Below are 14150 nucleotides of genomic sequence, written 5' to 3' on the forward strand. Positions count from 1 at the left end.
ACGGCTGGGGAGGATATGTCTAAAATAAGCTTAAATCATTCTATTAACATTTCTTAACCTCATAATGCATTTACAGTGCATTAGTTTGAAGATAGTTCCACCTGCTTGTTATATAAAGAACAAATTAGGTCAAAAATCCCCTTTTTGCTGGTACTATAAATGGTAGGGACAAACATCAATTCATTAGAATGTGAAAAAAGTCCACTCACTTCTTGTAGAGGAGAATAGCAATGACAATACAGATTATGAAGACCACAGCGAGAACGGGTCCCACCACCCAGATGAGTCCGTCTCCTCCCGTCTCCAGGGGCTGAGGGTCCACGTCAGGAGCCATGATTGGGTCCGTGTAGGGGCTAGATGCGAAGGATTTCTGCACAAGCACAAAAAAGGTTAAAGTCATCTACATTTGTCACCAATTTGTGATGGATTTTAAAGGCTTTCCTTATATTTCACTCACCCCTCCAGTAGTGTTAAGCTCAGCTAGGATGAAGAACACATATTCCTGTCCAGGGTCCAGAGCCCTGTTTTCGAAGGCGCTATACACTCTCTGATCGCCCAGGGTGAAGGACGACGGCATGGATGAGGGCTTGAAGCTGGCAGCGATGTAGGGCCGCTTCCCGTCCACCTGCTTGAGCTGACGGGTGGTTCGAGCGTGACGTTGACCGAGTCTTCTTTCGCCCAACAGCTGTGGGAGAAAAAACTGCTTGAGAAGAACTGAAACCAGCATCTAAAACACAACATATCAGCATCAAGCAGTGCTAACTGTGAAAACAAAATGGGCTATCTACTATAAAAAACTAAATTTTTATTTTATTTTGAAGTCCCAATAAATAAAATAATATATAAACAGAATACACAGCTCAAGGTCGAGTGGCTAAGCGTTGCAGTTTGTCAGCGGGTGAGGATGAGAGCTGTGTAATTGTCCCCTTTTCCCTGGCAAACCCCTCGGGAACATTCCCACAATGATCCTGCGAGAACACTTTCCATGACTCTGGCTCCTCTGTGTCTGCGACACAAGGACAAAGACTTGTGGAAAAAAAGGGTATGTTCACCTCTTCCAGGTCCAGCTCGTCTGGGTTCTTGATGTGTCTGATCGGTCCTCTTCCCTTCTTCAGAGGAACCACCACAACATAGATTGCCCTGCAAGAGGTCAAGATGGTGCATAAAACAAATAAATCCCCCCACAACAATAAAAACGTTATCTACATTTCTGTATCCATCAGAACATTAAAAATGGGAATATCTAGCCAAACAAAACCTGAAAAATACGCAGCCATGTGAACGCAGACGATTAAAATGCAATTCTTAACACAGGTATATATACTGCATTCTCAGTGTGGCCACAAGGGGCACTACAGAGAACAACAGCACAAACTTTCTTCAAAAATGGATCCATCATTCACACTTTGAAATGCATTTGCATTCGTATACTTGGGTAGAGTGCGTTTCTAGGCAAGGACGGTTTTCCTCACTTGATCAAGTCTTTGGATTCCAGCGGTGGGAAGAGAATGGTCAGCATACTGTCCGGCTCTCTTTTCAGGTCCAACTCAGGTTTTCGGATCAGAATAGGTGGCGCCGTTCGGGCGATGAGCTTGTGTTTGGGTCCACCGTCGCTGCTCTCCTGGCAGGTGATTCTGAACTCATAGGTGACGTTGGGTCGTAAATTGGTGATGAGGGCTTTGGTCATCCTAGCATCAATGTCAACCTTCTGCCGGTTGTACTCGATCTGTGGAAGAATGTGCATGGATAAACTGTTCACAATAACATCAAAAACATGTAAATTGAGTCAGGGTCTGGCAGGTTCTCATTTGAACAGGATGGACAAAACTGAATCGCTTACCATGCATCGGTATGGGGAACGGCTATCGGAAAACTTCCAGGTCAGCAGTACCGTGGTCTTGGTGACCAGCTTCACGGTGAAGTTCTTAGGAACATCTGTCCAGAAGTGAATGGAGGAAACAAATTGAGAAAAACAAGAACAGGAGGACCGAAGGGAAAGAAGGCTGACAGAATATTCGGCGTTTGCGACCATTTTTCTTTTTTCCCCCAAGGGAAAGGGGCTTTGGTCCCTCGGAGTGAGCGGAGTGTGGCGTTAGCTGTGAAGGGGAGGGAGGGAGGCGCTCAGTTGGGACAAACAGCACGCTAGACTGGACTGGTGAACACAGAACCACAGGATCGCACAGTACTCTGCCTGCCCTGGCCCGGCAGTGCCGCCCCAACAAGAACATTTGGAAAGCAGTTACCATAATCCCCCCTGAATGCTTCCAGAATAGCTGAACCCACATTATGTTTGAGTAACCCACTGCTGCATACTCTCAAATTTGGATAGGCACTGCCGTGGCAGAAAGCCCGACAGGAACGAGGACAAACCCCAAAACACAATTGTCATGCCCACACTTGTTAGCAGTGCATCATGGGACGCCATGCTTCAAACCATCCCAGTGTGGGAGCGGGGGGGAAAGGTGAGTACAGAAAAGAGGAATTGTCAGACCAAAAAAAGAAAAATAAATGAGAAAAACCCAAAGTAAACAAATGTGCCTAGTTTCACTTCAGATTTAGGATCTCCTTGACGTGGTTCTCGCCTGCCTTTGATACTAGGGAAATTTTGTGATTAGATGAGTGAATGTGCTGGGCGTGTCTGACCAATCGGCACTTACCTCGCAAAAATTGATGCTCCTCCCCTTTCAAAACTGACTGACTATGGCTTACTGACTTATTTTACCTTGTTGTGGGGGAGGGTGTTAGTGAGGTATGTGGCTCCCAGAGAACTTTATATAATCGGGTGTAGGTGCTTGCATTGTAGAGGTTTGTCCCTTGAGGCGGGGAAATGAGCAACCCCTACCTGCTTCATAGGCCACTGTTCGATACTGGATCGGTGGGCTGTAGGGCCCTGGACCTACACTGGTGTGCGCTCGAATTTTCACATCATACACTGCGTTGGGTCTCAGGCTGTTGAGGGTGTAGCTGTTCTCGCTTGCCGGCAGACGCAGTTCCTTGGGTCCGCCAGCCATTCCCATCTCCTGATAGGCCAGTGTGTATTCAGTTATATCACCATTGCGCTCCGCTAGCACCGGAGGCAGCCAGGAGAACTGGAGCGAGCAGCAGGTGATGTTGGACCCTTCGGTTATTTGAGGATACCCTCGAGGAACCTCTTCCGGGACTCTCAGTTCTCGCGTAGCCTCTTCGCCAAATCCCGATCTGGACTTGGCAGATACTTTGAACACGTACGTGGCCCCTCGGTGGATATTGCTAATGGAATATTCGAACTCCTGAGGGCCGAACTCCAGCGTGGCCAGGGGGCTCACGTCTTTTCGGCCGAACTGCAGCCGATAGCCCTGCACCTCGAGACCCGGAGCGATAAAATCTGGGGGTTGCCAGCGTACTAATGCGGTAGTCTCTGAGTTTTGGTTGACGGAGAGAAAGGGAGGCCCCGGCACTGTAGAGAGAGAGAGAGAGAGAGAAAGAAAGAGAGGAACATTACATTAACTTCAAATGAACCGTATCTCACTTAAGTTTGCTGTATCAAAACCAAATGTCTTTTCATCCTGTTGCTCCCTACTAAAGAAAAGGCACCTGAAACGAATTTAAAAGGATTACAAACCCATTTCCTGTAAAGTGCTCTTACATAAGCATGCATTTATTGTGCAACTGCCATAAAGGTGTTAACAACACATGTACTCTATTAGTAACTGCAAATGTTTCAAAATCACAGTCTTATGTCAGAACAGCAACACTATTATATTTTAAGTTAACAGAAGTGACTAGATGGTTGTTGAACAGATCACCGGATGAGAGATGGTGGGTTAACAGCCGTATGATAGAGACGGAGGGCATGAGAACAGATAGGAGGACAAATGACTCCAGAAAAAAAAGGAGAGCTGATGAAGGTGACGGGGAATCATCGCAATCTGCCGCAGCAAGAGGACAACGAGGGTCAGAGACAGCGTGATTGTAGCGCTCTTCCCCTCACCAACAGCACTCCAGTCCACTCCACTGGACGACACACAATCCTCTCCACAGGACCACAGGCACGTTTCCCATTAGGCCTTGCATTAACGGCCACTGTTGACCCACAGCCACTGATTAAGATAGGATTGCGTTTCACACTCATGCCCTCCCCTTCCCTACTTCCCTCTCGCTCTCTGTCCTTCTCATCTCCAGTAGAGGAGAAGCGTCAGAGCTGCTGCGAAAAAGAACAAAATAAAATAACCTTCAGCTAACATGCAATTAACCTGCCGACAGGACTTACAGTGAGTTATATTAGGCGTATAAAGCACGACTGCCAGCTGACATAACTTAGCCCTGAAAAAACTGCAGCGTTGCATTCTGGGCTGAACTGATATCAAAAATACAAAAGACAAGGGCAATATGTCTGAATATAACCGTTCGACTTAATGTCCTCAGCACAGGATGACAAAAGGGCGACATAATTAAAAGTCTCTGATTAATTATTTCTTGTGTACTGTAGAAAAATTAAAGCAACATACCACAAGAGACCATGTTTTACCAGCACTTCATGAGTTGGCTAGCTGTTTACAATTGCAAGGCAATGCAGCAACTATTATAGATTTCAAACACAGCTGATCCAATCTAATTTTGGATCTATCTAACAGGAATTTATGAACACCATAATGCCTGTTTGTAATCCCATAATCCAAAAAATTCAATTTGCAGAAAGTTCAACTCCATGCCACAGTATCCTGGCTTCAGACGCGACTAGACAAGAAGCTCCAGAGACCAACAAGGAGCTTCACTCTCCACAATCAGGACTGGAGCAAGTGGCCCTAAGTGGACCAATTAATTGAAGAGAATAACCACAGTGCCGGGAGGATTGCGAGTCATCCAGACTCTCTGGTCCCCGAGCCGTGGCGGCCGTCCAAGCGGGCACTCGTGAAGAACACCTCCAGCCTCTGCATTAGCATGCAATCTGCTCATCTCCCACAAGGATGAAGGGAGACAGGAGGAAATTAAAATAAGGAAGGCTCGTACTCGATCGGAATCTGGCTAAACTTAAAGACGTTGCAGTTTGCGTTTAATGCACATGGAATCGCGAATGATAAGGCGTATTAGCGACGAAGGGGTTTGACAGAGCACACATCAATCAGTCTGTCGGCTCTGAAGCGAGAACAGAATCAATCATTTCCGTGTCGTTCCTCACGGACAACAGGCAGCATCAATTAGATCGATACAAGGACATCTGCTTTGAGATTAAGGCGCGGTTAACCGATAACGCAGCTCTTTGAATGCAACATTAATAATGTTCGTCAATATGGCTGACACATGACACAAAAATAATCCAAAATGACTCATTTGTTGTTGTTTTTTTGCATTTGTACCGGTGTTCATTGATATACTATTAAAATGTATATTATCATTGTGAATTTTTTTTTTGACCCACTAAAAATACTAATGCGCACTCTAGAGCACATTATTCCGCCGCTTGCAACTTGAATGACGGCTCGGTGTGACCGTAGAGCCTGACTGACTGAGTCGCTTCTCTGAAGTGTATCTCCGACATGCAGAATGGCAGCTCGGGGACGGACGGCGCTCTCAGATGACAGGCGGACTTAAGGAAGGTTCCGGGTTTGAAAGGGGCGGGTCGGCCCTTATCAATACAATAAGGCAGGGGCTTAAATTGTCTGACAGCATTATGTAGCAGAAATGAGGCATGAAAGTGCCCTGGAGTGGCTCTTCTGAGCCCCATTGGTCAAGCTTCCCTTCTGTTCTGGCACTTGAAAGAGCGTGATGCCGCTTCTTTAAGTAGGGCTGAGTCTGCCCTTGTTTATTTATTTATTTCTTTTGTCTGCTGTAAGCGTTTCGCCACACTTTCGGAGGCGGGAAGCACAGGGACATCCTTCCTTTGAGCGCCACATCACTGCGTGAGGGAGAGGGAGAGAGACAGGCGTTGAGAATGACATGCATTTGTGGCGGGACTGTCACACTTGACACCTGGGATCGGCACACCTGTCTCGTCAGCGCTAAACGAGTAAATTCTAAAAAAAATAAATCGAGAAGAAACGAGCTAGGCTACGACACCATACACACCCGCGGTACTGTTTGATAACCATATAATATACTGCTTGATAGTTACTTTAAAGAATATCATGGGATTAGCATGATGGCAGCGTCCAAAATTCACTAGCATGGTATTCACTTTTTTATAGTGTACTGGTAATACCATTGTGCATTTAAGAAAGCAAAACCACCACAATTCTAACAGTAGGGGTGTATCAAATATTTTTAAAATCGACTAGTTAGTGGGTTGTCATCTGTATAATCAGGCAGGATTAGAGCAAACTCTTTACAGCGCTATTTAACACGGCATCTTAAAACAAAATGCGACGTGAGACGCAAAAAAAAAGAAGAAGAAAGACAGCGAGAAGCAATGCAACAGCCAAAACACATTGGTCTGCATGTGTATGGAGATAAAATGGTATTAGCATAATGGTAGTCTCCAAAATGCACTAGGGTAATCACTTCACTTGTAATACCATGGTGTGTTTAAGTAAGGCAAATCCCCTCAATTCTTACACTTGGGATGTACAAAATATTTTCAGAATTTACTAGGTAGTGGGTTGTCTGGTGATTAGTTAGCTTGTAGAAGTGAAGCCTTGAATAATCAGGCAAGATTAACGCTAACTATGTGTAGTGACAATTTTTAACTTAGAAACAAAATGCTCACCCACACACACAAACAAAAACAAACAGCGAAAAGCAATGCAACAGCCAAAACACACTGGTCTGCATGTGTATAGAAATAGAGTTCTTATAAGAATATCATGGTACTAAAAACTCCATCTGCATGTGTATATAAACCATCAATTAGAAAACACTTTGAGTCCAATTTAATGATGCTACGCTAGCATGCTGTTTAGCGCACTAAATCACTGTTAGCAGACTAATGACTCTTCATTATCTCATTAGTTCAGGTTTTCTAAAAACTAAACTTTCTCTTGCTGTAGCAACATGTGGCTAACCGCTACATTCCCTTATAGTTTTTATGTACTCCAGACACACTATAGACCATGTTTTTTTTCTTCTCACTCGAATGAAGTCCCTTAAGGTTCATTCTGCTCCTGTAGCCAATAACACCTGGCCCGCGGTGCGACGGAGCTCGGCTAATGATAACGTTATTATTACTGACCTGCTCCCTTCGTCACCACCAGCTTGGGTTTGCTGCGGGCACCGTCTCCTTTGGTGGTGTAGGCGGCCACGGTGATGGAGTACGTGGTGTCAGGTTGCAGGCCCCCGATGACCATCTCCTGTGTTTAATGGACATGAAGAGGGAAGTTAGCACTATGTTAGGAACGGATTTAAAAAAAAAAAAAAGACTTTACAATATGTCACCTGCACAGGCCCGGCGTCAGTTTCCCCTCTTTTCAATGTCACAACCTGCAATCTGCAGTCTTGTTTTTATTTTTAAAAGGATATTAACCTAGCAACTTGTCACATTAATAAAGAATGTGCAGTCACATTTCATTTGGGGAACTTTCGAGATATATATAAATATATAAAGTTATATTTTATATGTTATTTATAATATCTTGTCTTAGGACAACGTTGATGAACTTTTTTCGATCCACTTCAAATGTTGACTACTGTATGTATATATATATATATACATGTTTAATTTCTTTACAGATATAAATAATAAAATAAAAATAGTAACAAATATAAACAAATATTATTATTTATATAATTCACACACACACACACACACACACACACACACACACGTATAATAATTTACACATGCAGACACAATTTATTTATAGACATATTTTATATAATATGTATATATTTATTTAACATATTTTTATTATATAAACAGTGTAAATATAATTATAATTAATCATTTATATATATATAATTTCACACACATTATTTATTTATAGATATAAATTGTATATATTAAATTTGATATTATATTATTATTTATATTATATTATTTTATATTTTTATTGCATTTACATTAGTGCATGTTTTCTATGGGATGTGTTAAATATTTTCTTTTATAAAATATTTTAAATATAATTCTTTTATTACATATTTTAAGTATTTTTCAAAAAAAAAAAATCTTAAGGTTAATTTTTCTACTGTATCATTATTAATTACATTTTTTAGCCAATTTAATAATTACATTAATAATGACAATAAACAATTGTTCCATGAAATGTAGTTATTGTATGTCGTTTGATATCACGCACACACACACACACACACACACACACACACACACACACACACACACACACACACACACACACACACACACACACACACACAGTATAAATATATTATTATATTATAAATATTTCAATAAATAATACATAAATATACAGTATATAGATATATACTGCAGTGTGGCTCATTATTATTGGCATTTAGCGTGTCGTCTAGTTTGACCAGGTTATCTTATGATTCCTGTTCATCTATAACACCTCATGTCTGTGAATTAATTCAACAGAGCCTGAGCAAACAGACCGTCAGAATAATTAATTTCTTGGGGTCGGCCGGTAAGCTGCGCACACACACACACACACACACACACACACACACAGACACACTTCTGACGGGCCCCTATTTTCCAATATTTCACGTGAAAGCGAGTGAGCTTTGATCAGCGCGCATGACAGAGAGGAAATTAATGGCAAGCGCTCGCGGAGGAAAAAAGCACCTGCGGGTCCCGCCGCTAACAGAGGACTGAGCTTCACATCAAACCTGTTCATGCAATCTATGGGTTACACAACTGATCCATTTATAGAAATAAATAAAACTCCATTTCTTTAAAAGGAACAAAAATAAGCACAAAATAAGCTTCATCTTTGATGCAAAACATCACAGCACAAAACACACTCGTCCATGCCAGGCATAAAAGAACCCTGATGTTACATCATTCCCCCTGTGCACCATTCACATTTTTCTGTAGTCGTCACACACACACACACACACACATATAATGGACATGAGGTTTCATTGGTTGTTTTCTCTCTGTTGGCTCATTATAAAAATCTGGCAATGCAAGAAAACTCTTTAAATGAGAGATTTCCGACACAAAACTCTACGTGTCAATCCGTTTTCCATGATTAGTTGTGGGTTCAGGCCGACTGCTACAAACACACTCATCGTCCGGGTGGGTCTGATGTAACATCACAGGTCCTCAGATCACAGCGCACTCTCGCCGACAGCCATACTCACGTATTCAGCTGTGTCGTCCATTTCCCACTAACATCCCCCACCCGGGAGGAGAAAGAGGGAGCGCGGTTTGAAAGAGAGGGAAAAGACAGACAGAAAGAAAGAGAGGAAAGCGTAAGACGAAACAAGGTAAAAGTGCCAAGGAAATGGAAGAAAGGCAGAGTGTTTTAAAGTAGGTCAGTGTGGATTAGGGTGAAAAAAAATGGTGAAGATTGAAGACGAGGCAGGAAATTGAGTGGCCGCCGCTATCTGAGCGTGTCATTCCTGCAGCTTTTTCCCGCCATTTCATTTGGTAAGAGAATAAAAAAAAAAACGGCTGTTTTTGAGTTTGATATCAGATCATAACTTCTAAAGAAATATGCAGAGCAAAATTAATTTGATGAATAAAAGTATTGGTATAAATCACCTCATGATACTGATATTTTTACACCAATTTCTTTTTTTCAAAGTGATTTAATGAATAATGTAAATATATTCCGCATGAATATTTAAAACAATTGAATAAGACGACTATTTGTGGACTTGATTTCACTGAGAAATACAATTTGTGACTAAAACAAAAATGCAATATTTTACCTCACGATACTTTAAAAAAGTTATTGAAAAGATACTTCAATTATTGTCATTTATTTAAAAATATAATGAAATATATAAATAATATTTTGTATTTATTAAATATTTGTGTCAATATGAGATGACAATATATTTACTAAATTATTGATATTTACTAAAATATTTATACTAAAATGACACTTTCTATTCCTAAAATTCAATTGAGTCAGATTAAGTCCACTGCAGATAATGAGAAACAAACAAGTACAAGATCGCAATATGTCACCGTGTGTACACAATCACAACATCATTGCGTCGTGACCCAGATATCAACTGATTCCCACTTAACTGACGACTGTAAACGATTCCATCATAAACACACGAGGCATAAATTCAAAAGGTTTAGTCACGGTTTGTTCAAAGCTGTAATATTTGCAGCTGTGAGGAGAATAAGGTGCCTCGTATCTGCTGTTTTCGTGACAGAAGCTTGTATTATAATTTTAGGTTGCAGCCAGAGGCGCTCGGTTGCTTTTTCTTCTTTCTTTTTTGCCGTTTGTGCTTTTAAATCAAGTCTGAATTGTGACCGCAATGCTCAAGTGCCTCGTGTTTTAGTGGAGCTCTCGGGGCACTTAATACGGCAGACATAATCAGCTTTTGTTGACTTTATCTATGACACTAGAGCCTTGGAGGTTAAACTTATTAGAGGTTTGACTAAACCGTGCTATTCTAATGGCTGATAAGATGTTTTGGACCGCTTGTGGAAAGCATTCTAGAGGCTATAAAATAACTTCACAGATTAAATAAATTATTTATAAAAGGATTTTCATACGCATGTAAAGAGTTTAAACCACTTTTTCTGCAACAAAAAATAACTAATTGGCTACAAGTTAACTCGCGAAACACTGATAATCGCGCTAACATACCTGTGCATCGGCTAGCATGACGTCCTTGATGAGGGGCAGGCCGCGGGATTCGCCGTTCTCCACGCGGACGTAGTGCACCTGGTACCCGCGGATCTGCCCGTGCTGTTTCCCTGGCAACAGGGAGCGCCACATCACCTTGATGGCGGTGGAGTTGAGCACCTCGACCTCCACACGGCGAGGGGGGGCCCCAGGAACTGCGGTGGGACAAGAGGACATGAATTGATCATGTTTGTGATAATTAAAACTAGATTTGAACATTTTTACATACAGTATTGCCTGTGCAAAACTCACCGATGTGATGCTCGGGTGTTGTTATGCTATACCCATTCTTTGCTCAGATTACTAACTCTTAGTTTGAGTGTAGTAGTATTAGTATTTGCCTTAGCATTTATCATCATGATAGGGACATAAAGTCAATCAAAACTTGTGTTTTAATTACACACAATTAAAGCCCAATTAACCATTTTCAGTTACGAAAATAATTCTTCCCTGATGAGACTCTGAACCACTAGGATTTGAAGGGAACACATTTTTCTACCAATCCACCAATTTTCATCATGATAGGGAAACAAAAAGTCAATCAAAATTTGTTTTACACATTTAGTCTTTAATGAACACAATTAAGACACTATCTACATATTTTTCACTTTCTACCAACTTTAGAGGCCAGTTTCGAATATATATTTTTACCCTGATGAGACTCTGAACCACTTGGACTTTTAGGGAACACGTTTTTCCAGCAATCTACCAATTTGAACAAAGCTAGAACTCATGGTTCCTGAGATATCACACCCTAAACATGGCTTCCCAGATGTTTTTTGGCTTCAAAAAATATGAAAATGTACATGAAATATTTTAAAGAACTCCCAAATAACACAAATGTGAGAAAAGGCAATAACATAAATCTTTAATTATGTCTGAGTCTGATTTTTTAAAAGTAGCACCAATCCTAATTGAGGACCACAGACTACACAAAGCACACACCTCAAAACGGCTGAAAAGAAACTAAGCCCTAGCGTCTCAGCTAGTATGTACATTCAATTATGTGAAACCAGGTTACTGATTAAGCGCCCATCTTCAGGGATATTTAATCAAATGCAATATCACACCCCCATATACCCGAGCAACCATTTCATCCTCTTCCATTTCACTATCATTCTTATCTGAGCTCTGATCAATTTGCTGTCTGCAGACCTGCGAGCTAATGAAAATCCTTTTATACGAGGCCTTGATGTTTAATACCTGCGGTCATTCAGAACTGCTGTAAGGAGTAGACCGATTTCCTGTATGTTCAATAAAAGACGCCATAAGGGGATGTACTGTATTTCGAGGCCCGGCTCTACCATATAAGACGCTTTAACGGTACAAGTCTCCAAGGATGTGACTGTCGTAACATATCGCTCCTCAAATAACATAACCCAAAAGTTGTGGGGTTGGTCAAATGAGATTTCCCATCGGAGGTCTTGGAGAAGTGTTCCCTCCCTCTCGGCCCGCCTACAGCGGATGACCAGCCCGTCAAAACCATCCATCGTAGGGCGGCCCACAGCGCCAGTATTGATTACTAGCTTGTATCCTGAACCAGCGCTGTCAGTCACAGAGAAAGACTGCTGTCACCAGGGAACGTCCGACACAATTTCTTACTCTGGCTAGATTTATTTCAGTGCTCATAAGCTGTCCGAGTGCTTTTACAAAGAGGTGTGACAGATGAAAATGATGCTAAGTCAATGTTTCCTCCATCACATAATGCAAGTCAATAGATCTGCTCCCAAAAAGAGTGAGCTGTCCACACAGACGTATAATCAACTTTTCTCTCACCTCATCCACCATCTTAGATTTATTTTCTCACTAAGCTTGGCTAGAGACTATATAAGGTCACTGGAAAAAGAAGGCGGGAAATAAAACCAAATACAGTGGCTTTAGAAAAGTAAGTGTTATAATAAAATACAGATTTTTTTAAAGCATGAAATGGGCTAAAAAAGCTGGTTAATTTTTCATGTTGTAAGATTATATTGTTTTGCGTTGAAGCATAATCTTGACATGCCACGATGCATTAAAACCATTAAGGCCATTTTACATTTTTAATTTTGTTGAGCCTGAACTATCTAAAAACGTCAAAAACTTGTATATTTTCCATTTAAAATATCTAAAAATAAACTCAAACAAGATAAAGTACTTGAGAAGCAACATTGCATAAGATATTAATACTTGTTTTCAGAGAATGTGCCTTTAATACAAGTGTGTTTTTGTCTTCCCTGGCAGATTTGCTCACTCATTTTAAGTAGTAACAAAAGATAGACAAAATACAATTCTATTCGAGATACTATCAATGAAAACAAGTCTTAGTATCTAACAGTGTTGCTTCACAAGTAAATTAAAGCTCAATTCAATTTGTAATTATTAAATTGTTTCAAGGTTTCAGTACCGTCCTCGTCCGTGCGGCAGAGCAGCGGCTCGCTCTCGGGGCCCGGACCCACGCTGGTGGAGGCCGCCACGGTGACTCTGTACATGGTCCATTTCTCCAGCCGCTGGAGCCGGATCTGGTCGGAGCTGGGCGGCACCGCCGGCTCCTCCACGGGCTCCGCGCTGACCTCGGCCCCGGCGCCCACCACCGCGTAGCGCACTATGTACCCGGCCAGCGCCCCGTTCTGGCTCTCGGCCGGCGGAGGGCGCCAACTTACCAGCAGGGTGGTGGAGCTGGAGCTGGAGCACTTAATGTCTTGAGGGGGGGCGGAGGGCTCTGCTCAGGTTTGGGAAGGGGGGAGAGGAGGGGTGGAAAACAAAAAACGAAAAGATGGGAAAGAGAAAAAGAAAATGATAAAAGGGAAAACCCAACTGAAAAAATAAAACAAGCAGAGACATACTGAAACCAAAGAAAAAACGAGGAAAACAAAGGGCAAATGCAAACAGAAGAGCTTGGTTTTGAAGAGGTCGGGGTGTTTCGCATGCATGCATAAATATGAAGCATGAAGGATTAACGTTGGCTTGATTTTCATGTGTCAAAGGTCTAGAAGTAACACCACAGATTGTTGGGTGTCAGTATTGCAATGGGGTCAGAAAAATAATCTAGTTTTCCCTTTGAATTCTTTCTTTTTTCGGACCCCCTTGACATATTAACTCACTAAATGTTTTCGGAAAACAAGACTTAATATCTTATGTCTTTGTTTCTCAAGTTAAATGTATCTTTACTTAAGGAAGTTTCGATATTTGTACTGGAAAACGAGACAAAAATACTAAGAAAAGTGTATCCAACTACAACCGCCATTGCGCCAGCCAAAGATTTAGCCCATCTTTCACAGTAAATACCCTGGGCTCTCAGGATATATTTCCACCGTGAGAGGAAAATAGATCACATTATTTGCATTTGAATGAAGGCCATTCATTGCGGTATTTCGAGGCGTTTTTGTCGAGCACTTTCCCTGCACATATCAAAAATTACAACGTCTGTGCAGTTCTAAATCAATATAAAAGTCTCGTTTGAAA

The 14150-nt window shown here is 41.6% G+C and overlaps 1 protein-coding gene across 13 annotated transcripts in view; it reads right to left on the reverse strand.

Annotated features, from left to right (window-relative positions):
• The window catches only part of ptprsa (protein tyrosine phosphatase receptor type Sa), a 215315-nt gene that overhangs the window by 40757 nt on the left and 160408 nt on the right, over nt 1-14150 (reverse strand). For 8 of the 13 annotated variants that reach the window (XM_081383767.1, XM_081383772.1, XM_081383779.1 and 5 more), the window contains 10 exons: nt 13093-13407; nt 10671-10864; nt 9199-9225; nt 7145-7262; nt 2843-3436; nt 1841-1935; nt 1473-1726; nt 1053-1140; nt 458-685; nt 210-370 (listed from right to left, as the gene is read on the reverse strand). In XM_081383767.1, the coding sequence (XP_081239893.1) occupies nt 210-370; nt 458-685; nt 1053-1140; nt 1473-1726; nt 1841-1935; nt 2843-3436; nt 7145-7262; nt 9199-9225; nt 10671-10864; nt 13093-13407 (2074 nt within the window). The remainder of the gene's footprint in view (nt 1-209; nt 371-457; nt 686-1052; nt 1141-1472; nt 1727-1840; nt 1936-2842; nt 3437-7144; nt 7263-9198; nt 9226-10670; nt 10865-13092; nt 13408-14150) is intronic. The other 5 variants (XM_081383768.1, XM_081383776.1, XM_081383775.1 and 2 more) reach the window with 2 other exon arrangements.

Source organism: Scardinius erythrophthalmus (assembly GCF_964197995.2).
Source record: "Scardinius erythrophthalmus genome assembly, chromosome: 14".
Taxonomy (NCBI): domain Eukaryota; kingdom Metazoa; phylum Chordata; class Actinopteri; order Cypriniformes; family Leuciscidae; genus Scardinius; species Scardinius erythrophthalmus.